This window comes from Hipposideros armiger, unplaced genomic scaffold (assembly GCF_001890085.2).
Source record: "Hipposideros armiger isolate ML-2016 unplaced genomic scaffold, ASM189008v1 scaffold_29, whole genome shotgun sequence".
Taxonomy (NCBI): Eukaryota; Metazoa; Chordata; class Mammalia; order Chiroptera; family Hipposideridae; genus Hipposideros; species Hipposideros armiger.
Window position 1 is genome coordinate 4,089,970 of NW_017731379.1, and position 23,841 is coordinate 4,113,810.

General features: G+C 51.7%; 1 protein-coding gene across 5 annotated transcripts in view; it reads right to left on the minus strand.

The window, feature by feature from the left end:
* Nucleotides 1–6: 6 nt before the first annotated feature.
* TBX4 (T-box transcription factor 4) overlaps nt 7–23,841 on the minus strand; it is a 30,561-nt gene continuing 6,726 nt past the window's right edge. For 2 of the 5 annotated variants that reach the window (XM_019636596.1, XM_019636595.1), the window contains exons 4-10: nt 16,544–16,663; nt 15,160–15,307; nt 7,728–7,778; nt 5,103–5,255; nt 3,995–4,083; nt 3,637–3,872; nt 7–757 (exon numbers count right to left, since the gene is read on the minus strand). In XM_019636596.1, the coding sequence (XP_019492141.1) occupies nt 138–757; nt 3,637–3,872; nt 3,995–4,083; nt 5,103–5,255; nt 7,728–7,778; nt 15,160–15,307; nt 16,544–16,663 (1,417 nt within the window). In that variant the 3' untranslated portion in view covers nt 7–137. The remainder of the gene's footprint in view (nt 758–3,636; nt 3,873–3,994; nt 4,084–5,102; nt 5,256–7,727; nt 7,779–15,159; nt 15,308–16,543; nt 16,664–23,841) is intronic. The other 3 variants (XM_019636597.1, XM_019636599.1, XM_019636598.1) reach the window with 3 other exon arrangements.

Sequence of the window (23,841 nt, forward strand, 5' to 3'; positions counted from 1 at the left end):
ACACACACACACACACACACACACACACACACACACACCCTTTAAAATACCTTCCTGTGTTTCTTGGTAATGCAGGCCACCCACAGAGGTTAATACTGGGTTAACATGGTCCTGGGGCTGTCCAGGAGACCTGGGAGTCATCCATCAGTCCAGTTCTCCACAGTCCCCATTCCTGAATGATACTGTAAGGAGGCTTCCCGGGACAAGGAGAAGCTCTGAGAGTAGAGGAACTCATTGGCAGCATTCAGGTGTGGAGAGGGCGGCTTCCTCTCACACACTGCAGGGAGGCCACGCTCCCTCGAGAAGGAGGCCGTGGGCCCCCGCTCTCGGACCTGAGACTGTGAGAGCTGATTGTAGACACTGAAGTGGGTGTTTCCCGGTGGCTGGGAACTCTGAGCGGAGATCGTAGGCAGCCGAGGCATCATAGTGGTGGCGGTGAAGTGCGTGGGGAAGGACTGGTAAGGCACAGTCTCCATGGTCTGAACGCTGTAGCTCGTGTACGGTGAGACTGACGTCCACATGTTACAGCTCAGTGGGGGCGGGGGCAATTCGTCCACCCCAGACACCCCGGCAATCTCGGGCCCCGACCCTGAGTACATACAGGCTTCTCTTGGGGTCACCTCATTGCAGTAGGAGGGGCTCAGCATCTGTTGGTCGTAGGGAGGGGGAGAACGGAAATAATGATCCTCCCCCACAGCAGAGGGAGCTTCTAGGTAGGATCGCTTGCAGGGTAAGTCCAGGTGGCGGACACTGTCTGCTGGAAGACAAAGAAACCTTCAGGGAAAGCCATTTCCACCACCCCTGCTCCCTGCCCGGACAGCCTACCTTTGTCATTCAGTGCCGCCCTTGCCCCATGTTGCCATGACGCTCCCAGCCCCATTTTAATCAGCTACAGCTTTTCTAAGGTAGCAGCAGCCAAGAAATGGTAAGAGTGTGGACCTTTCTCACAGGCCACAGGAGACACGACATCACTGGCCACTGAGTGGTGTGTTTCGCCAGGAGACACACAGCTTTGATCCTTTGCCACCCTGACTCTTGGGCATGGTAAAAGGCCTTAATGTGTGCTGGCATTCTTAGGCTAGGCCCACCCTAGCCAAGGAAAGTGGAGACAACTGCCAGGCCAAACCTGGCCCAAAGGCTATATCTGTCTGTATTACCAGAAAATTAAAGCCACAGCCCTTCTGCCTCAATTCTCAGCAAGCCAAAGCTACTTGCAGGCACATTCCTGTTGCTTTTAGAAGAGGAAGTAAACCCTACGTGTGTTCAAAGAAGTCCCATCAAATTGTTATTACACAGATTTCCAATATAATGGTGTTTATAAAATTAAGAAACAGAGGCTGCTAATAAGTAAAAGATGACTTGTACTTTTAAGCCTAAACCAATAGTCTGTTTGGGGAAAGATAACCTCAGCTGCCCCAGACCATGTAGATGTGTCTCAACCTCCTCAGCAGTGAGGGCCCACCCACGCCCTGAGATCCAGGGATGGCCCAGACCCCAGGACGTGGGCGGCAGCCCACTCACCAAACTTATGAACACGTGTCCAGTGGCTTCTGTTGGCCTCCCGCCTCCTGTTTTCTCTGGGGATTCATTCTGGGAGCTGTGTGTACACAGGGCGGATGGCCTGGAGGACTGGGCCCAGCCTGAAGGCCTGCCCTCACCTCTCCACTCTGCCCGATGTGGAGGCTTCTACCTCCATGAGGAGAACTTGCCCCCCTTACCCCGCTGTCTCATTTCATCCCTCACTCATCCCTTCTCTGCATCTTCTCTCCAAATTCCTCCTTTCTCTCAAGAGCACTATGCTCTTGAATTGGGGAAGTGGCCCAGTCGCTCTAGGTCAGGAGTGAGCCAATGTTTTCTGCAAAGGGCCAGACAGTAAATATTTCAGGGTTTGAGGGCCATATAGTCTCTTTTGCAACTACAGTAGGTCCTTGAATAACGTTTCATTCTATAGCATTTCATTATAACGCTGATGAGGAAAAAAAATTGATTCTAGGCCAAGGAAACTGTCTGGGTGAAGTTTGCATGTTCTCCCCATGTCTGTGTGGGTTTTCTCTGGGTTCTCTGGTTTCCTCCCTCATCTTAAAGAAGTGCACCTTAGGGAATTGGCGTTTCTAACTGTCCCGGTCTGAGTGAGCGTGGGGTGTGCGTGAGTGTGCCCTGTGATGGAAGGGCGTCCTGTCCTGGGTGGGATCCCACCTTGTGCCCTGAGCTGCCGGGATAGGCTCTGGCCACCTGAGACCCTGAACTGGAATAATGGGTTGGAAAAGAATTATCTTACTTGTTTTTATTTATCTTTCTTAAATATAAGTATAGCTCACTTTATTTCAATGTTTAATACTGAAGTGTCTTTGGGTCTTTATGTAGAAGTTTGGTGAGGCTTTTGTGATGAGAAATACGCTGTAGGAACCTAACTCTTGTTTATATCAATCAGCCTACATTGGTTTCATTACACATCGTTTTGCTTGAAGTCACAGAACCTATCAACAACGTTTAGTGAGGACTTACTGTACCCCACTCTGCTGTCAGCACATGAAAGCAGCCATAGACAGTGGGTAAATAAATGTGTATGGCTGCGTTCCAAGAAAACCTTATTTATGGACACTAAAATTTGAATTTCATATAATGTTCACATATCATGGAATAATCTTCTTTTTATTTTTTCAACTATTAAAAAAATGTAAAGCCATTTTGTCTGGCTCACATGCTGAGACAAAAACAAGCAGCAGATCAAATGTGGTCCAAGGGCCACCGTTTGGCAGCCCCTGGTCTCTGTAGGTAGCTCTAAGGGGACTGGTGTAGGGGCTACTCCGAGCTCTGCCTGGCTGGTTCCTAGGAGCTGGGCTGAGAGAACATTCTGAATTGCAAGCAAAACTCCCCAAAACTCATCCCCAAGCGAATTTCAGTGACCCTGTGAAGTCTTCTGGTGTAATAGCACTAATCGGCCCTGCTTTATAGATGAAGAAATCAAGACCTGGTACCAGAGCACAGGTGGTCTGGCTCCCAGCTCAGTGCTCGTCCTCTTCACACAGAGGCCAGCACAGACAGCTCTGGTGCCTGCCATCCTGGTCCCCAACCCTCGTCCACTAGCTCATTTTCACTCTCAGGAAGCCTTTGCAGATAATGGTGTGGTGAGGTGGACAGCCTGTAATCACGACTCTAGGTTATCCCTGTTTTAGGATTGAGGCTGCTTTGATAAATGACAGCCCCATCCAAAAACCCCTGCCCTGTGACATGCAGCACCCTCCCACACTTAGAGGCAGAGTCCAGCTGATTGTCTGTTGTGCGTCACCCGTGAAGGTTCTCAAAGCAGTGACTGCAAGGCAACACCTGGAACTGGGGTGGGTACCAATGTCTGGGGACACCAAGGCCACATGCTGTCTGTGAGAATTCTAAAGGCTGCATAAAAAGCAAGCGCCATCATCCCTGCACTGAGCCTGGCCATGGTCACTAACCCTTCAGGCTTCTTCTCCAGGCCACACAAGTAACCAGATTTGTGTGTGTGTGTGTGTGTGTGTGTGTATGTGCGCCCACTGGTGTGCACCCATGCATGCTCATATAGTGGGAAATGTTAGAAGAGCTTTCCCCCTGCTCTCCCTCCTCTGACCCTCTAGGGCTTCTAGACCAGGAGAGAGCTACCTCGTCTTTTCAGGCAGTGATAGAAGAGGCTGGAGTCCCTCTGGGCTGGGAAGGTGTTGAGGGGAAGGTCCTGTGGCTCAGCCGCAGCAAATTGCATGTGAGCCCCGTTCTCATACTGGTAATGCTGGAGTGCTTGGTGGGCGCCATGCAAGGGGCTGACGTCAGGCTTGGCCGAGAGCTGGGTGGAGACGAGCCTCTGCCTCATGATGCTTTTGGAGATCACAGGATATTCTTTGCTGGAGCGGTGGGGAGGATAGTCAGAGGGAGACAGGAAAAGAGTGAAGATGCTTTGAGGGTCACCGAATCCACGTGCCTGCACCCACTCTGCCCATCCCACCCCCGGCCAGAGTAGCCCCACCTCTGCAGCCGGGCCACGCGCAAGTCACTGTCGTCACTGCCCCGGAATCCCTTAGCAAAAGGGTTGTTCTCAATTTTCAGCTGTGTGATCTGTCAGGAGAAGACATACAGGAGAGTCGCTGGGGGAGAGGCTTGGGCTGGCCTCTGGCCCTCCTCCCCCACCCCAGGCACATTCAAAACTCACGGCGGGTCTGGGAGAGCTGCACAACCCAGCCCTGGGGCCCCCAGGAGCCTTGCTTGGCCTCATTATTCACATCTGGCTTGTCGCTGGCTCTCACCCATTCTATTGATACTTGCTGCAGACCCTCAATTTTGTCTCCTGCTCCCACTGTACTCAGTTCCTCATCATTCTCTCCTGGGTGTCCGTAACAGCTTCCTGTCCATGCCACCCCTGTCCAGTGTAACTGCCACAGCAGGTTCTAAGTGACTGTTCTAAATGCAAATCTGACTCTGTCACTCTTCTGCATAAAATCTGCCATAGCCTGTGGCCCTTCCCCACTGACCCCCATCCACCTCAATTGTCCCAAAGTGCACAATGCAAAAAGCACCCTGAAAAGGGTATCACGGGCAAAGACAGGCAGGCAGGGGAGCGGCCTGTGCAGGGATCCGGAGGCAGTTTGGTCGGGCTGGGGAGGGTGAGTAGTGGGGCAGGAGGCGGCCTGGACACTCCAGGCCCCTCGGACCACAGCTCGGGAAGGGCCTCCAGATGGGTCTGTCTCCTTGCTCCCACGTAGCTGACCATACCCCAGGGCTCCTCTCCCCATTCCCCGCCCCTCTATCCACAGGCCCAGAACCCGACCTTTGAATCCCACCAGGGAGAAGAGTGTAGACAAAAGGGCCTAACACTTGAGCCACAGGGCAAGTTCCACTCTCCCAGTTTTCACAGTCTCCAAGTCTAGTCCCCAACACAGACACCGCGATTACTCTGCATCGGAGATTTCAGAGTCGGGCCTCCTTTTCTGCTCATGGTGTCAAGTCTCGCTGCTCTCGGGGACACCGCAGGTTCTGGGGTCCCTGCCCTGGGCCTGCCTTGCTGCCTGCTGCTTCCGGAGCGCCACTTCCTGACTCTGTGGTGTCAGTGGTGGGGGCCGCGGGGGCTGCAGCGGTACCTTGTGGTTCTGGTAGGAGGTCACAGAGATGAAGGAAGTCTCCGGAAACACATGGGTGCAGAAGGCTGTGTTCTTGGAGCCGAAAGCGTTGTTCTCATCAGCCTTCACAATGTGCAGCCGTGGCTGGTACTTGTGCATGGAGTTGAGAATGATCTGGAAGAGAAGGGTCTCATTCTGAGCTCCAGGTCCCCACCCTGGGCTGGCTTTCATCTCCTAAAAGCCCAGGCTCCAGAGCCTGAGCCCAGAAAGGTCCTAAAGTTCCCATGTGAAGAACCAGGCCCCCGGGCCCCAAACTCAGCCCCCATGGCCCCTCCCTCGCCTCTCTGCTCCAGCTCCAACACCTGGTCCCAGGACCTACCTCCCTGATGTCGCAGATTGTTTCACGGTGGTCATGGAGGACTTAACAGTTTAAAGCTCCCGGTGAACTCAGCACCGTGTAGCAGGTGGAATTCTGAGCTGTATGCAGAGGTCCAGGGTGCCACAGACTCACCGTCTGACCTCAAGCAGGTCACTGGACATCTCTGAGCCTCAGTTTTCATATTTGTAAAATGGGATCATAATACCTAACTTACCTGCCTCAGGATCCCGCCCCCGCCCCCAGGCTGACTCTTCCCTTCTCCCTCTCCTCCTCTGCCTCTTCTCCCCCTGCTCACCTCCTCCCCACGGCTTACCTGCCACGTGCCTTCCCTAGAAATGCCCACTGTGGGCACTGAGCCCTCTCCTCTCACGTTGGTCAGCATAAAAAAGCTGCTTCATAGCCCAGGAGTTTGCGGAATGGGGGAGGGAGAGAAGCTGAGGAAAATGTTGCATTCTTTGTCATCCAGTCACTCATTTATTCCTGTGTTTCTCAGCAGTCACAGAGGCCTGCTGTGGGTATGCTAGGAGACCAAGATGCCGCCTTCCCTGAGACCTGCCTGAGGCAGCTCACTGCCTGGAGGGACTATCCATCACCGGCTAGAGTTCCAGGTACCACGATAGGAGACAAGCAAAGTTCCTAAAATAACATCAGAGGCCCCAATCACTCAGGGGACCTTGAGGATTCCTGGGGCTGGGGAGGTGGGTCACCCTGGTGGCAAAACTTGGGAAGGGGCCCATGAGGCGTGGCCCTGGGGCCCCTGGAGTAACACACAGCAGTCGCTGCTCCAAACCGGCTTCACTCGGCTGCGCCCCACAGTAGCGGCTGCATCATGTGCCATTAAAATGTACTTTTTATCGTTGACATTTGCCAGACTCCCTCCCCATTGGAGGCAGGACCAGGAATTTGGGGCATTTTATCAGCACTGCTGCTTTTGTTAACCCTTTGGCTCCTGCCCTGGCCGGGCTCCACTCACCTCCAGGTCCTGGTCCCCTCTGAGCTCCTTTCCTTTCTCTCCTGTCTGGAAGTGCCCCTTCCCTGGCCCTGCCAGCTCCCAGCCTTCCCGGTTCCCAGGGACCAGGCCTGGTGCTGGAACTTTGTGAAAGATTTAACCCTTGCCTGACCCGGATGCCAAGCGAAGGGCCAGAGCCAGGCTCTTCCATGCCAAGCCTGGGCAGAAGCCTTAGTCTGGGAAAGCTCCGCTCTCATCACACCCTGGGGACAGGGAGAGCCCAGACCACAGGTTCAGCTGTGGAAGTGGGTGGGCCAAGAGCTAGGCTGCAGGCTTTGGCCTTCCGCGGGCTCCTGGGTTGGGCTGGGTAGCAACATCCAGCAGGAACTTGCTTTTCTGCCTTCTGCACTGGTCACTACCCCCTTAGCCCTCAGTGACAAGTCTCTGGACTTTCTTGGGGCAAGTACAGAGCTTCCCGCACCCCAAACCAGGTCCTGCAGCTGGAAACCCATTGGCCAACTGGGGGCCTACCAGACAAAAAACAGAGACTGGAGCATGCAGGTCCTTCTGTGGTGGGGTGGGGGGGGGCGGGGGGGGGCTCAATGGACATCCCTTTCCAGGATGCTGGGAAGGGTCCCCTAGGGAAAGGACCGGGGTCTTGGGAAACACTTCCCAGTCCCTTTAGGTGACTCTGTCACCCTGCATTGTTCCCACAAGCTGCAGTAGCAAAAAAAAAAAAAAAAAAAAAACTAAGTTCCCAGAATACCCAGCAGCTGAATACCTGGGAAGTGGCCCAGATGCCTCCAGGAGTCCGCAGATTCCTCCAGGAGTCCCCAGATTCCTACCTTTGCACCTTTACACATGCACTTCCCTCTGCTGTTTGTATCTTCCTTTCCCATTCTCTCACCTTCTAGGCCTGTCACCTCAAGGCCCAACTCTTCCAGGAAGCCTTCCCAGATTACCAGGACCTGCCCTGAACTCCCCATTCTGAAACTTCCCGTGCATGATCTATTTGGCTGTGGTGCGGCTTCCAAGTGATTTCCTACTTATTCTTGTCCCTTCAGTTAAACTATAAGCTCCTCAAGAAAATGGGCCACGCGTTTTCTTCCTTTTGTACCTCCAGGATCTTTTACCCCAAAATAAGAACTAGTAAATGCAAGGAACGGCTGCGGGAGAGGGAAGACCTGGGCCATGACCACAAACGCTGCCTCCTCCTCTCTTCTCTCTTTGCTCACTAGAGACAAGATAACCTCTAAGACATTTTCCACGTCAAAAATAGTGACAAAAAAGGTGTACAGACAGTCTTTTTGTGACTCACATGCTCCAGCTCCCCAGCATGCAGGACTAGCCCCTGGTCACTCTGGCTCTCCTAAGAAAGGGGGCACAGGGGGAGAACACAGACAATGGGCTGACAGGACCCTAAGCAGATGCCACAGGCACCTCACAGTGACCCTGTGCCATCCCGTAAGGACGCCTTAGACCAACAGCAGCACCACCCTGTTCCTCTGCCACTACTCACAGGCTGTACTAGTCCAGCCAGAGCCCTGGGCATCATCACCACCCCTTCTCCTCACTGTCACCCAGCTCCAGGTCCAGTCCATGACTAAGTCCTGCAACTCAATCTGTAAAACAAAAGCCTCTCCGTTCCCACTGTGCAGCCCTGGTTCAGACTCCACTGTCTTTCGCTGGATTTGGGGACAGCCTCCTCCCTGTCTCCATCTACTTCTCCATTTCACCTGATACACATCCATTCAGGTCACTCCCCTGCTTCAAACCTTACGGTTCCTCCAGGAAGCCCATACGTTGCTTGAGAGCAGGGCCCTTTGTATTTTCTCCTCTTGCCTCCCACGTCCCCCACGACCACCACTCCTGCCAGCATTTCAGGCTCAATAAACGTCTTAGATTCATAATGCCACCTTTGATGGTTCACTCTTGCCCCTTGGGATAAAGGCCATACTCCTTATCCCATCAGACAAAGTCCTCAATTGTCAGACACACCTTCTAGGGAAGAGAACCAGACAGGCTGGCAGGGAAACCTAGGAAGGAAGGAACTGCCAGACCAGCAGGGGTAGTTAGGAGCCACCAGAGGAGTGTGGTCCCAGCCACAGAGAAGTGAAGAAGGGCCCAGAAGCTTCTGTGGCTACCTGCTCACCAGCTGCAAGTCTTGAGCAAGCTCTTCCCCTCCAGCCATTAGGGTCCCCATCTGTAAAGTGAAGCCATCGTCTGGAAGAAAGTCCCACCCATTGAACCAACGCAAATATAAATTGGAGCCTCAGTCCCATCAGCCAGGGAGAACATGAAACCAACCCAGTGACTCACACACCTGGCTTTACTCGGAAGTTCCTCAGGCGTCACATGAAACTACTTTGCCAGAGTCTCACAATTTATATTTGTTGCAGAGGATATTGGGCCAAATGGGCCAGCCACGTCAACAAACCCCACTACACGACTGGTCTCGTCATCATCATTGCTTTATAGAAATGGGATTCATTATGTTCTGGCTACAGCTCAGAAGCCTGTTCTATTTTAACAATTGCGATAGCGCCAAACATCCATCTCCTCAAGAGATCACCATAGTGTGCTTGGCCAATGAGGCCCAGATCCATCTACATTAGAAACACAGAACATCGGGGCAAGGAGAGGCAGGCGGCAGAGATCATGCTAGTCCAACCTCCCAGTCTTACAGATGAGGAACAGAGGGCCTGGAGTGGGAATGTGACCTGCCCAAGGACACACAGCTGGTCGCAGACAGACTCCTGAGACGATTCCAGATGGCCGTAGAGAGAGTACACGCTGCCCTCAACAACAAGCTCAGTAATTGCAGTGGGCCCTTGAACAACACGCTTTGAACGGTGTGGATCCACTTATCCACGGATTTTTTTTTCAATTGACCCACGCGATTGAAACCGTATGGTTCAAGGGTCAGCTCTTGACGTTGGGAGTCGCTTCCACAACAATCACCTAGGGGCCCAGAAATGGTCTTGTCTTCGCTCACAGCCACAGCAGTAATGGCCGTTTACTGAGCTTTTCCTACATGCCAGGCCTTGTGCTGAGGATTCCACACACTTTCTATAATTCATCTTTACAACGTCCCTGTAAAGTAGGCACTATTATTAGCCCCATTTTAACTGACAAGGGACTGAGGCTCAGGGAGGTGAAGGCATTTACCCGAGCTCAGACAGCTGATGGGAGGCAGAGCCAGAATTGATACTCATTTCCAAGCCTGAGCTGATACCTGTACCTGGCTGGTGAGGGCGGGGCCTGATCTGGAGTTGCGTGGGGCATCTGTAGCTCCCAAAGCCACCAGAAAGGACTTGACACATTATTAGAGCTCAGCAAACAGGGAAGAAAAAGGGGGAAAGAGGGCGATCAATAGCTCTGGGTCCCCACTGGCAAGTTAACAGCATAAGCTTTGGGGGGATGCCAGCCCCTCATGGAAGAAGTGCATTGTCTGTCTAAATACCATGCCCTTCAGTGAGCCCACTCATTCACTTACCAGCACCCACTGTTCTGCCAGACGTGGTGCCAGGCACGAGGGTGTCTTGGAGATTAAAAACCTCATGGTTTCCTAACTAGTAGTGGGGAAGTCAAATCCCCACAGTAATCCAAAATCGAGCAAAAATAAATGGTGAGAAAACATAGAGAAAGAAAGACTGCATTTATAATAGTAACAAACAAGATGAAATACCAAATGAGAAATGTGTGGGACCTTAGGAAAAAAAACTTGAATACACTTTTGGAGGACAAAAAGCAGATATCAACAAAGACAGAGGCATTGCTATCAATCTCCCTATGTCAGTGTATCATTTATAGTGATTCTAATAAAAATGCAGGGAAGGGGAGTGGGGTGAGGACATAGAGGGTAAAAGGGGGTCAAATATTGGGTTGTCAGAAAAGTCCTGACGCATTTTTGCAACGCAAAACATAGAAAAAATATGTCATGACTTTTCTGACAACCCAATATATACGGGGACAGCAGGAGACTAGACTTTGGGTGGTGAGCACACAATAGAATAGACAGATGTATTATCAAGTTGTATGCCTGAAACTTACATAATGTTATTAACCAATGTTACCCCAATGTTACCCAAAAGTTTCATTAAAATAAACATAAGTTTATGCCTCAACACTGCAAGCTTATTCTAAGGTTCATATGAAAAAATACACAAGTCCAGCCAAGAAAACTGAAGAAGAGCTATGAGAGACACCAGCCCTGCCAGGCACTAAAACCTATTGTAAAGTCTCAACAGTTAAGACGCTGGCACATGAACAGACACAAATTCAATTGAAGATTTAGTATACAGAAATAAGACATCCTAAACCAGGGAGGGAAGATGATGAGTCAATTTACTGGTGTTGGGACAACTAGCTAGCATTCTAGTAAAATAAAAATAAAAAAGTTGGATTCACACCTCATATCAAGTGCCAGAATAAATTCCAAAAGAATCAATGGCTTAAATGTAAAAGTAAATCCATAACATACTAAAAGAAAACAGAAGAAAATTCCCTTATAAGTAAGGCGTGGATGAGGGCTTTCCATTACTCAAAATGTAAAATCTGTAAGGAAAAGACCAATACATTCAATCAAAAAATGCTGTGTAGGAATACCACTATAGGCAAAATCCAAAGACAAATGATGAACTGCGAAAACATATGAGCTACTCATCACAGATAGGAGCTAAATCCTCCTAATTTATAAAAGCTCTTAGAATTGATAAGTGATCAAAAATCTAAGAGAAAAATGAGCAAAGGATAAGTATAGCAGTTCACAGAAAGGGGAAATATATATTAAAAAGATGCTTAACCTTATTCATAATAAAGGAAATACAAATTAAAACTAAATTTGATATCTACATTTTATCCATCAGACTGGCAAAAATCCAAAACTCCTCTCCCTCCGTGTTGGTGAGCCTACAGTGATGGAAGGGTTATCCATTAGCGCAACTTCAATGGAGGGCAGAATTACAAATGACAAACCCAAATACACTCTGAACAGGCACTTCACTTCACAGATGTACTTGGCCAAGGTATAAAATGACATACACACAAGCTTAATCGAAAGAGCAAAATAGGAAAAATCTAATTCCTTCAATAAGGACTGGCTCCATAATTTATGGAACAATCATGCGATGAAATGCTATGCAACTGTGAAAAAAAGAATGAGAACATCAATGGGATGATCTCCATGACATACTCGGTTGACAAAGCAAGGTGCAAAAAAGTGTTTATAGTATGCCACCTTTGTGTCTAAAAGAAGAGATTCGAGATTCTGCTTGCATATGCCCAAAGAAATGCTGAAAAGAATTAGTAACATTGGTTACCTGTGGCCGGGGTTGGAGGAAGCTAGGTGGATGGGGAACCCATGGAGAGAGACATCTCATTGTAGACATGTTTATTTATTCATTGGTTTACGTTTACACCATGTGAATGCATTTCCTAGTCAAAAACAAATTTGACAAGTAAATATAAAATTGTAACTGTGGTAAGTACTGGGACGGAAAAGTGCATGACGCTCTGAGAGCCTATAGTGGGGACCCTGAACTGTCACCCTGAAAAAGTGGCATTTGAGTTTGAGTCCCAAGGCTCAGGAGTAACTAACTGGGTGTCCAGAGGAGCAAGTAGCTCACTGAGGGACTATACACATCACTTTGTGGAGGAGGAGCCCACACTCCCATCCTGGGGAGAACTCAGCCTCTAGAACAGACTCACTATGTCAGAAGTCATAACTGGACCTTCCTCCTCAGCAATCTGGGAGTCCTGAGACACAAGAAAAGTCAGACCTACATGCCAGCCATCTCCACATCCTGCCGCAGGACACAGGCCCGACCTCAGTGAGGCGCTCATCAACTTCTGGAAGCAGCTCATCTTTCCACCACAGGGTGGCCTGGCAGAGGACCCTCGTGTGGGACGCAGGTCAGGGTGGCAAGTAGGAACGGATGATGGACACACAGCCTCCGTAGCCAGCAGACCCAGAGAAGTGGAGCTGAACTGGGGCTGTAAGAAGGCAGCTGAGTCCTGCCCTCGCCCCCTGATCTTTTCTGTCCCTGCTGCCCACCTGACCCTGCTACCCCCTCAAGAGCAGAGATTTTTCCCGGACTCACAGCAAGGGAAAGGCTGCAAACGAGAGGCAGCTGCTAAAGTCCCTGAGATACTGTGAGTGAGACCCAAAGGAAAAGTCCAAAGTCCATCTGGCTGGAGAAATTTATTTGAGGTTTGGAAGCTCTTGGAGAAAATTGAAAATGTAGAGGTGAGTTATGCAGAAGGAAGGGCTTGTTTGAGGCAAGTTCACAGTGCGAGATGGCACGTTCCCAGGCTCCTGCACTGAGAAGCCAAGAAAGGTGACTTGGAGAGCTCACCATTGCCATGGGCGCAGGCCAAGGAACAGAGAGCCAAAGTCCAAATGGGTCATTTTGCTCTGAAATGTCTAGGAAATTAGCTCACCCTCCACAGCCCTTGCCTGCATGGTCAAAAGCTGCTCCCTCTCCACTGATGCTCCAAATAGCTGAAGATGTGATAGCTCAAGCCCTGGGTACAGAAAGGCTAGAGGAGAAACCAAATGAGTGCTGGAACTGAAATCAAGAGGTATGGGTCCAAGCATTGCCCCCAGCTCCTGAGACAATAACCTGGTCTCCCTGAGTCCTGCCACCCCACAGGGCGTATTGTAACCAATATTTGCACACGTGCTGGGTAAATGTAGGATTGGAGGAGAAGGTAAGATTCTCTGCATTCAACCCTCCAGAGAGAAAGCTGAGTTAGTATGGGGAGTATCCCTACTGCCGAGGAGAGGTGAGCCCTAGGCAGGCATGGCAATGTAGCCAGGGGCACCCCAATCATGAGCCCATCAAACAGCCCCACTGGCCCAGACCCAAGACTATATGCAGGGTTAGTGCAAACCCCTAATGGACCCTAGTAGAGCCACCAAAGAGGCAAGCCATGCTGGGGAAACCTACTATTAGGCTACCAAGGCTAGGTCTCTCTCTCACTCCTAAAAAGCCCAGGTTTTCAGCCACTTGACTCCCTCCCCTGCCACTGTTGGCAGAGGGTCAAGGAGAAGGAAGAGTCCCCTGAGGCACCCCTGCAGCTGGGAACCATGATGGCAGGCTATGCACCCAGAATCCTCACCAGAGCTTGGATCCTGGATACTTCTGGTCACTCACCCAAAGATGCAGCTCCTGCCAAGCTCTGTGCTCATCCCAGGGGTCTGTCCCAGGGGGTCTGCCTGTGTATACAGTTGTGGGCAGAGGTGTGCCTGTTACCTCAGTTCCCTGCCTCCCACCACAGAAGCCCTCACTAATCTTCCAAGGCTGGTGCCACAGCCTGGCCAAGCAGAGGAGGCCAGAGAGGAGCCAACTGGGTGCAAAGTCTAGGCCAGGATGGTGCCCAGGAATACCTGGGGGGCCCCTCTCCCCTCAGTTAAAAAGCCCTGTGTGCTGGGAGGTAGGGGCTTAGTTGGCCCTTCCCATTGGGTTGGTGGCTTGTCTCTGCCCCTGTGACAGATTGGGGTTGCACGAGTACATGCCACTGTGCACACTGCCCCGGCCCGTCTCTGCTGCACACCCAGCAGCATCTGGGTTGGTTTCACAGCCCACATGGGAAAACCCGTACTGCTTGCAAAACAGATAAATTAGGAGTTCATTGTGTTCATTAAGCATTATCCTGCTTGCTTGTTTAGAGATCACCAGCAAGTCAGATGAAAACTGAACAGGCTCTGAGAACATTAGAATCTAGAGCTGCTTGCTAGTTACATACCAGTCAATCAGAAATGAAGCATTGTTGGCATTTGCCATGAGGAACTGTGATTCACAGAATCCTGATTTGCATGCAGATCCCCAGAAATAGAACTGAGGCATTAAAGAAGCACATACCTGCACACCCACCACCACCCGCACCTGAGCGCTATGTATGCAGCCTGTGTAGGAGCCTCTACAGCACCATAGCCCCCCCCCACACCCAGCACTTCCAGGGTAAGTATGGAAAGCCTAGAGAGGCAGGGCCTGTGCCCTGGCAGATAACACCAGGTCCCCACTTAGTCCCGCACACTTGAGCTAAAAATTTCCACATAAAAAGCTTTCTGTGGGCATGCCAGGGCCAGATGGGAAAAGAATAAGCTTCAGCAGCCTGGACGGGGCGTCAGCAGCAACATCTCTGAGGCCTCAGGATCTCTGTGAGAGCCAGGTCCCAGGCAGGGCCAACAAGGAGCTGACACCAGAGCCAGATCAAAGCCGACCCTTCCAGAGGGCAAGCGGCTGCCAGGCCAGGCAGGCGGACATGCCAAAGAGAGGCTTCAGACTCATGAATCCTTCTCAAGAAAGTTTACTTGTCTTATGCTCCAGCGAGGGCAAATTTGGAGACACTGAAACTGAGAGATGTGACCCATCATTCATCATCTTTGTTGTCACAGTTGCCATGTATTTAGAGCCTCCTATGGGCAAGGTGCTTCCTGCATAGTCTCTCATTGAATTCTCAAACTATGAAAGGTACGTATAATCATCTCCATTTTCTAGACAAGGAAACTAAGGCTCTAAGAGGCTAAGAAATGTGCCCAAAGCTCCCCAGCCAGTAAGTGCTAGGGGAAGGGTGCACAGCTGTGACATCCAGACCCTGCCAAGGCTCCTTCTACAAAGGGGCCTGGCAAGTGCCAAAGCCTGGAGCTGGATCCTGAGAGTGGATTCTCCAGGTCCCCACCCGACCCATCCACCCGCAACACGGCCCCAGGACGGGCCCTCGAGGCCGTGCAGTCCCATCCTTACATGGCCGAAAGGGTCCAGGTGATTGTTTGTCAGCTTCAGCTTCTGGAAGGAGACCAGCTGCCGCATCCAGTGGGCCCCGGTGGCGGGAGAATCCGGGTGGACATAGAGCCTTCCTGGCATGGCGGGCTCAGCCTTCCCTGCCACCATCCTGCCAACAGATCAGAAGCAGCCATAGCAGTTGATAACCCTGGGGTCGGGGGAAGCCCAGATGCCCTGTCCCCTCTGAGAGCAAATCCCTGTAGACCTGAGGAAAAACCACGGCTGGTCCATCCTGGCGCACTGACAATATAGGACTTTGGGAGTAGCGGTGAGGGACAGATGAGAGGAAGAAAAAGTGAGACTACAGGGCAATGTGATTACTTACTTGAAGGAATGGGGCTCACCACAAATATGTTGTGGGGAGATTTAGGCAGCACTTCTGTGTGTGTTATATTTACAGTTTTAAATGTTATAAATTATATTACTTGAAAGGAGCTTCTCAGAGGACCTAGACAACTTTCAAATTTCTTGCCCCCAAAACAGTGCTTGTCCCCCGGAAAAAAAAAATTTAATTGGTAGCTGTGCCCTCAGCCAAAGCCTGCTCTGAGAGCTGATCCAGCCCAGAGAGAGAAGAAATAGAAACATGGCTCTTGGCGGGACCTGGCCGCCGAATCCTGCCTCCTTGGCCTGGTCTCTGCCGGCCCTATGCCCTCCCCTCCCCCTCCTGGAGCCCACATCCAGAGACTGCAGATTCATTCAATTCAAACCCTCTCTCTCCTTGAGTGCTGTCCTGGGCTCTGGGGGCAGGCAGGGCACCAAGGACATGGCCTCAGGAAAAGGAGCCCAGTGTTTCTTTACCCAGCCCAGCTTGGTTTTGCCCTTCAACCTGCCCGTTTCCCCCTGCCCTTTGCCAAAGGGTCCCATCTCTCAGCCACCTGGCAGCGGCCCACTCACTCTGGATGGTGGACACACAGGGTAAGAGGGAGGCCTCTGCTGTCAGACGAAGATGAAGCGAATGGAGAAACAGAAGAGAGGCACACAGACCAGGTGGCTGGACCCCCAAGAAAACGGCTCTCATCCTCCTCCCTGGTCCAGCACTGCCAGAGCCTAACTCCTCCCAGGGCGGGAGGTTCATCTGGCACCCCGAGCACAGTCACTAATTCTGTTTGTCCATGGCTGTGGGGAGAGCACAGACCCTTGAAATTCACCAAACACCCAAACACGGCAGCTCCTTTTCAGCCCCAGCCCCGCCTGCAGCAGCGGTGCAGTCATTTGCAGACCCTGCGGCCTCTGGGCAAATCACTCGGACTAACTGGTCAGGCCCTGGACCAAACATCAGGTGGGTGTGGTGAGTAGAGAGAGCAGTGATGGCAGTGCGGGTGCTGGGAGGGTTCCAGGTTCTTACCATTTGTTGTCACAGAACTTGTAGCGGTGGTCATCCGCAGGAACAATGTCGATCAGCAGGATGTACTTGGTCTTTGGGTTCATGCCTGTGACTTTTACCTTGTAGCTGGGGAACATCCTCCTGGGGGAAGCCAAGGGGTGAAGCGGAGGAGCCGTCAGAGCTGTGTGACCTTGAGTGGTCAGAGCTGTGTGATCTTGTGTTAAGTCATTTCCTTCTCTGGCCTCAGCCTCCCTCTACACAAGGAGAGGGCTACACTAGCTGCTCTCTCTGAACCCCTGCAGCTGTCAGGCTGTGTGTCTAGGAAAAGCGTTTATAGTTTTCCAAATTCAATTCCCCCTTCCCCATGACCCCCTAAGATTTAGGCCAAGTGGCTGTAAGAAGCTAAAGCATCGAGACCTTGGTCAAGATCATGAGAGAGGATTTTGATACTATCCTGTCTGCCTTAATTTCCCCCCACTCCTTTGCCAGTCCATACACAGCTCAAGTTCTGGGGTGCCATTGCAGGGTGCCAGAGCAGAAGACCTGGAAGTCTCTGTCAGCTGCTTCCATAATCAATGAGATGTCTCCTCTGGGTTATGTCCCTGTGAAAACCCTCAGGCCTCAAAGCAACTCACAGAAAACAGGAGAGTGCTGCTAGGTCTTTAGATTCCTTGGGTGTGTTTGGCTGAGGTGCTTACCTCTGTGAATGAACGCCTCACAGAGGCCTGCTCACACTAACTGAGTGTCAGGGGGAGTCAGTCAGGAGCCTCGCGGAGAACTGCGTGGTTTCTGGCAGGCCTTGGGCAACTCCCTTGGATCGCTCTGTGACTTGGTTATCTTATCTCTAAAATGCAGATATTACTACCTATCTTATAGGTTGCCGTGTGGATTAAATGAGTCCATTTATGACCATTTCCCACTGACCCCCATGCACTCCTCTCTCCACAAACCAATGGGATGACCTACCTCTATGAAAATGGATTCACCAAAAGACAGAAAGTCTCCAGTTCCTGCAGCCCATGCTGAGACTATTCAGGACCCTGAGGCTCAGAGAACATTCTAGAGGAGGGCTTCCCCAGACTCTTCAGCACATACACGCATACAACAGCATGTACACACACCTGCAGAGGCACAGCTCCCTCCCCTGGTCACCAGATCCCTGACAACGGACTTCCCCAGAGGGGGTGGGCAGAACTTCTTCACAGTCGTCCTCAGACACCCCCACTCCCTCCTAGATGTGCTCCCACAAAGGCGTTCCCCCAGAGAGAGGCAGGATCCAAACCTAACTGAAGACCCTAAGGGATTCCTGCACCAAATCCCCTGAGTCCGCTGTAGGAAAGCTCTCACTAAGCTGAGAGACAGTCCAGGGACCCTCAAGAGAAGCGGTCCTACACACCTCCAACAGATGATTGGAGTCCCGCATTTTGTCAACAGAGGTACCAGCTTACCTGGACAGGGCAGGGCTTCCAGAGGGATCCAGGCTTCCACAAGCTGGTAGAACCTACAGCCCGCCCAGGCCAGCCCCCTGAGGTGCGGGCTCCATTCCATCTCCAGCCCAGCCCAGTCTGTGCACCCCTCTCTCTTGCTGGAGGGAAGGCGGGTGAGAGCACTGCAGTGGGCCAGGGACGTGGGAGGTGTGTGACCATGTGTTTGCACAAGCACGTGTGATTGAGTACACGGTAGAGTGCGCATGTGCGCATGTGTGCGTGCCTGGCGGGAGGAGGGAAGTTCTAGCTGCAAGTCTAGGGACTTATAAACCGTGTGGAAGAATTTGTCTCAGATGTCAATTGAAAGCATTTTCAAATGTCCACCCCACCCCCTCTCCAGGAATGGGGGAAGTGAGAGGGCTCAGGAACCCAATCCTGCCTCCTGCTTACCAGCCCCCCTGCCTGGCCTGAGGGCACAGCTGGGGCCTGCACCACCCTCTTTCCTGGCCCAGCCTCTCCCCTGGTGGGCCTAAAGCTGAAGGGAGGGGAAGGCAGCAGCTGCCTCACCTCCCCCCTCCCTGGGGGAAGGCCAAAAAGCCTGTCCCTTCCAGGCCACCATTTTGTAACTGCTACAGAAACAGCCACAAAATGGGGCAGCCCTGTCTGTGCTTGAGCTGGCCTGGTACCAGTGCCCTGCACTTAGCGTGTTTCTCCTATAATCAATCCAGATGGCAACAGCAGAGGGCAGACATGGCTTCCCCCCAGGCCAGTGTCCACAAAGCGGGCCGGAAGAATATGGCTCGCTGCCACTTCAACAGTCTTCGTAGCCGAGGCTGAGAGGAGGGAAGGGGCACTGTCCTTCCTCTTCTCCTGCTCCCCAGTATACTTCATCTCAGCAGCTCAGGAGGCCACGCTGATGTGGAGTAAGTGCTTTGTAGAAGGCCAGTGAAGAGCCTGTGCTCAGCACGCCCAAGGCACGGAGCTGGTGTCCTATGATTTGGTTTCTCCTAGAAACTGACTGTAGACCAGATTCCTGACTGATAACAGCCTCTGGGAGGTCTTGTAGGAGCTGAGGCAGGGAAGGGGTTGTCTCTTAGACTCTGCCTCCCTGCCCACCCATTCGCCTCTTCCTAGGGCAGCAGCCCTTAGCAGCAGGGAGGGAGGTAAAGATATCTGGTCTAAATGCGGAGTTCAAAAGTCCTCAAAAGGCTAAGCCTCTGGGACTCAGTGAGCTCCATTGCCTTGTGGAAACAGATATCTCCCCTCTCCCAACCCCTTCTCTGCCAGGGTCCAGTTTGGTGACTGCTTCTGGGCACCCCCTCTGTGGGGACCCTGGGCACAATCATTTCCCCACCTAGAAGGCTCCAGAAAGATGAAAGGCTGCCCTGTGTAAAGAACAGGCTAAGTGTGAAGGGGAAGCACGCACTCTACCCGGCGGGCTCCTGACCAAGCTGAGGGCATCTGCCCCTGGTTCCAGACGTGGCCAGAGGCTGGGCATGCGCACCAGGTGGGCATGACTCAAGCCCCAGAGGCTGGGCGGGGTTCCGGAGCTGTGACTTCTCTAGGCTCACCCTGCACGGCAAAGGTCCTCTCTACTCAAACAGATGAGCCCATGGAGTGAGATGTAAATTGTTTCCGTGATTTAGGACATAAAATGCACCTGAAAACCAACACCTATGGCGGAAATGAACACCGCAGTGGGAGGGAGAGGGAGGGCTAAGAAGGGAGGTAATGACTCCGAGCAGCCTGTATCCCACTCAGGCCTGTCACCAGCACTGGCTGTAAAGCCCTGGCTCGCCCGTCCCAGGCACCCAGCGCCTCAGCCCGCCAGCCCTCTCCCCATCCTCTCTCCTGCGCCCCTCGGTACCCTTCCCTCGTGTCCCTAGCCTTCTCTCTAAGCCCATGGCGCCCTCTCCGCGCTCTCCTAGTTCTCCGCCCCCTCGGGCTCACGGACCCCCAGGCAGACGGGGCGCTCCCTGGCACACACGGAAACGGCCCCGCCTGGGGAATAAACAAGCCGCCTGTCCCGCCGGCCCTGGGAGGAGATGAAAGCCCGGGGTTTCTCCTCTGATCATGAAACAGGCTCTGAAAGGGTGCGGGGCCAGAGGCTTTATCTACTTCATACTCGGAAATGGTTTTAGAATGAACTGCTAAGATAAGCTTCCTTGGACGTTTCTCGGTGTGGGAGGCTTGCGGGGCACGGAGCAAGGGTTTGGGGCAGTTTGATTTTGGCAGCAAACCGGTAAATACAAACCCGCTGCTGAGGGGGGACACGCAAGTTACAGCTGGGGCTCAGAGAGACGCCAGTTCAAGGCGCTGACCTACTCGCCGTCCCTCCCTCCCTCCCTCCCCCCCCCAATCCCGCAGAGGGACGGAATAACGGACCTAGGGGACTCACCAGGTCCTCTCCACTTAGCTGTGCCCTCAAGCCCCAAGCCCACCGCAGCTCCGACTTCCTGGGGAGGGGGGCCCCACGAGCAGCTATACCTGCCGTCCCTCAAATGTAGGTGCAAAACCAAACTGAAAGGGTGAGAAGCCCGTAAAGGGGTTCCGACGGGGGTGTGGTGATGGCCGGGAGGGCACACAAGGAGGATTCTAGCGGCTGGTAATGTTCTGTTTATCTGGGCGGTGGTCACACCGGTGTGTTCACTTTGCGAAAGTCTATAGAGCTGTACAATTAAGAATTGTTCACTTTTCTGCAGGAATGTTCCACTTCAATAAAATTGACATTAAAAATTATATATGTGTACACACGCGGTGGAGCCCAGAGTCAAAGGAACAGGCTGCAAGCAAAAGGTAGGGGGGTCCACAGAAAACTCCACTGGTCTTTCTACCCCTTAGTGTCTGGGGGTCTTGAGGAAGAATTCTGGATATGTTGGGGAGAGTCCAGGGCCCAGCAACCAAGGCTGAGCTTGGGAGCAGGGCAGTTGTGGGGGGTGCCGGGGCAGGGGTTGCTAGTGCTGCCTATACTGAGATCAAATCTTTTGTAGCCAAATGATTTCTGAGAGCAATAACAAAGCTACGTAATTTATTTCCACTTACACACACACACACACACACACACACAGTTGTCTAATTCACTCAAAGCATTTTAAAGAAATATTTTCCCTGAGGTGGGGGGGTGGGCAGGAGTGAGGGTGTGTGAAATGGATGCTGTTTTGGAAAGTCAGTTGCTTCTCTTAGAATTTTTTTTTTTAAGACACTTCCTTCTGATAGACTTTTGCTTTCAGAAAATACTTTAGAAAGAGATCAAAGCACTCTCTCCCCAACCCACTTTCCCAGTGTCTTCAACCCTTACTTCTCTTATCACCCACGCCACTGGGCTCTGACGCTCTGTATACAGAGTGAGGGCAATTGGCTTTGAAGCCCCGGATTAAGCCGGGCCAAATCCTTGCCTCAGAATAACAAACAATACAGGTTCAACAGGAGTTCTCATCGGTAGTTCATTTTTCAAACGCAAATTCACTGTCACTAACACAAGCAACATTGAACTCAACAGGCTATGAAGGCTGATAGTGGAGATTTATCTGGTGGCACAACCATGACCTAGGAGTAGAGCAGTCAGACGGTTAGGAAATTTTCATTTCGGGGAGGTTTATATTTAAATTTTTGTGGAGCTCGCTTTTATCTGTGTTTGGAAGAAAATGCAGTTTCTCACATGTATCAAGCTTGGCAGGGATGTGAGGAGGCAGAGAGCAGGATCTGATCTCTGCACTCCACAGCACAGAGCCCCTGGGTGCAGGGGCCTGAGGACAGAGGCTGGCAGGGCAGGAGTCTGGCCCCATCTTACACCTGACACCAGGGGCTTCCTGAGCATTCAGAGATTGACGTCTCACACTGTGGTTGGCATTTTATTCACCAGAGTAAATTGTTTGAGAATTCAAAGCCACTTTTCAAGGAAGGGGACTCTTTTCTACTTTGGACTTCTGACCTTCAAGGGCTTAAGGCAAGAGGCATGTGACCCAAGAAGTCAAACTGGCTTGAGAACATTCTTGCCTCTCCTTCTCCAAGACCAGCCCTTCTCTTAACCAGACAGCAATTATCCTGCCCCTAACCTACCAGGGTCTCTAGGGCACAGCAACAACCTCGCTCAAAACACTGAACCATCAAGGGAATGTCTCAAAGTTGGGGTATTGTTCCGGGGGGTGGGGTGGGGGGTGGGATATCATCTGCTTGGCTTGTGTCGACCTGGCAAGGGCCTAGCCTTGCTTCTATCTACAAGAGCCAAGTGCCTTCGCTTCTCTGGAGTCGAGTTTATGTTCTCTCAGTTCTCCTCCAGCTCTAACAGTCTAGGAATCTGTGAGTCAAGGTTCAGGAGAAGGGTCCAGGCCATCTGCTGAGAAATGGGAGTTTCCCAGGAAGGGTGCTGGTAGAGACACAAAGAAGAGAACAAGAAGTGCTAGACAGGAGGTTGAAGAGCCACAAACCCAAGCAAAGCAAGCTGCCTACCAAGGCTGCCCAGGGGGAAGGGGGGGGCACAGAGATCAGAGCAGTGAAAGTGGTCTGTGAGGTCAGTGGGCAGCTATGCAGGAGTAAAAATGGTCGGTGAGAACTGTGGGGGAGGAGAACGAGGCTAGTGACGTTCTTAAGGACTAGACGTGGCGCAAGGATAACTTTCTGTCAGAGAAATGAAAGACTGTGATGACTCCACAATTGGCCAGCAACATCCCAGCCATTTTTAAATTATTATCATCATTCCCTGAGGCCCATCTCTAAGCCTCCAGTGGGATCAGGCACAAATGTCTGTCTGAAGCCAGTCACCTCTGGAAGTGTGTGTGTGTGCGTGTGCGTGGGCGCGCGTGTGCGTGTGTGCGTGCGTGTGCGTGTGTGTGTGTGTGTGTGTGTGTGTGTGTGTGTGTGTTGGGGGCAGGGATGGAGGAGGACTCAAGCAGATGCAGGAAACCCCACTGAGAAGAACCACAAATGCCTTTTGTTTAAAACCACAGAGGCCAGGCATGCCCAAAAGAACATGCTAGCCATTTATTTTTAAGAGACAAGGTTATTTCTGCTGCCTAAAAATGTAAGTTTTGGATCTTTCTCTGTCTTCTTTCCTTCCGTCTACCCCAGCAGTCACAAGAAATAAATCTTCCCTTCTTCACACCTGTAATCCACTCAACAATTTACCATGCCCTGCTCACATGATCCCTGGTTTGAGTCTCAAACTAACAGAAAAAGAAAGGATGGTAGGTAGGTGTACAGTCACCATCTCTGTTTTGCCTAATACCACTGAGCCACAGGAGGTTTAGGGCCTTGTCCAGGTATACTCAGCTAGGAAGAGGCAGTGCTTGTGACACCTGGCTCCCCACTGTCCTCAGTGATTACTCCGTATGGCATCCTCTGTCAGGATCCCTCAATGCATCCTCCTTCCTCATCCCCAAAATGCAGCAAACTCAAGCCCTGACAATTCCCTGCTCCCCCTACTGATAGAGATCCTGGGTGGCCTTGCCACCCTGACTTAGGCTTGAGGGCAGCCCAGTGCCCAGACCCCCAAACCCTCCCCCCAACACACACACACACACACACACACACACAAAGGAAATCTTGCAAGGCCTGCCAGTAGCAGGCAGGAAGGACCACAGCACCCCTACACTGCACACAGCAAGCCACCATCTTTTTGTTTCCTTTGACTAGCCCACCATTCCCCCAAGCAGTTCTCTAAAAGCTGGAAGAAAAAATGCTGAGTGGATGCCAGGCATTTCTCTAACTATGACTAATATTACTAGCATTTATTACATTAATATTATAGCTAGCATTTATTATGTGCTTACATGTGCCAGGAGCTGTGCTAAGTGCTTTACATACAACTGCATAAAGAAGGACCTATTATTTTACAGATGGAGATGAGAACGAGGCAGAGACCCCGAAGTACCTTGCCTGAGGATTGGTTGCACA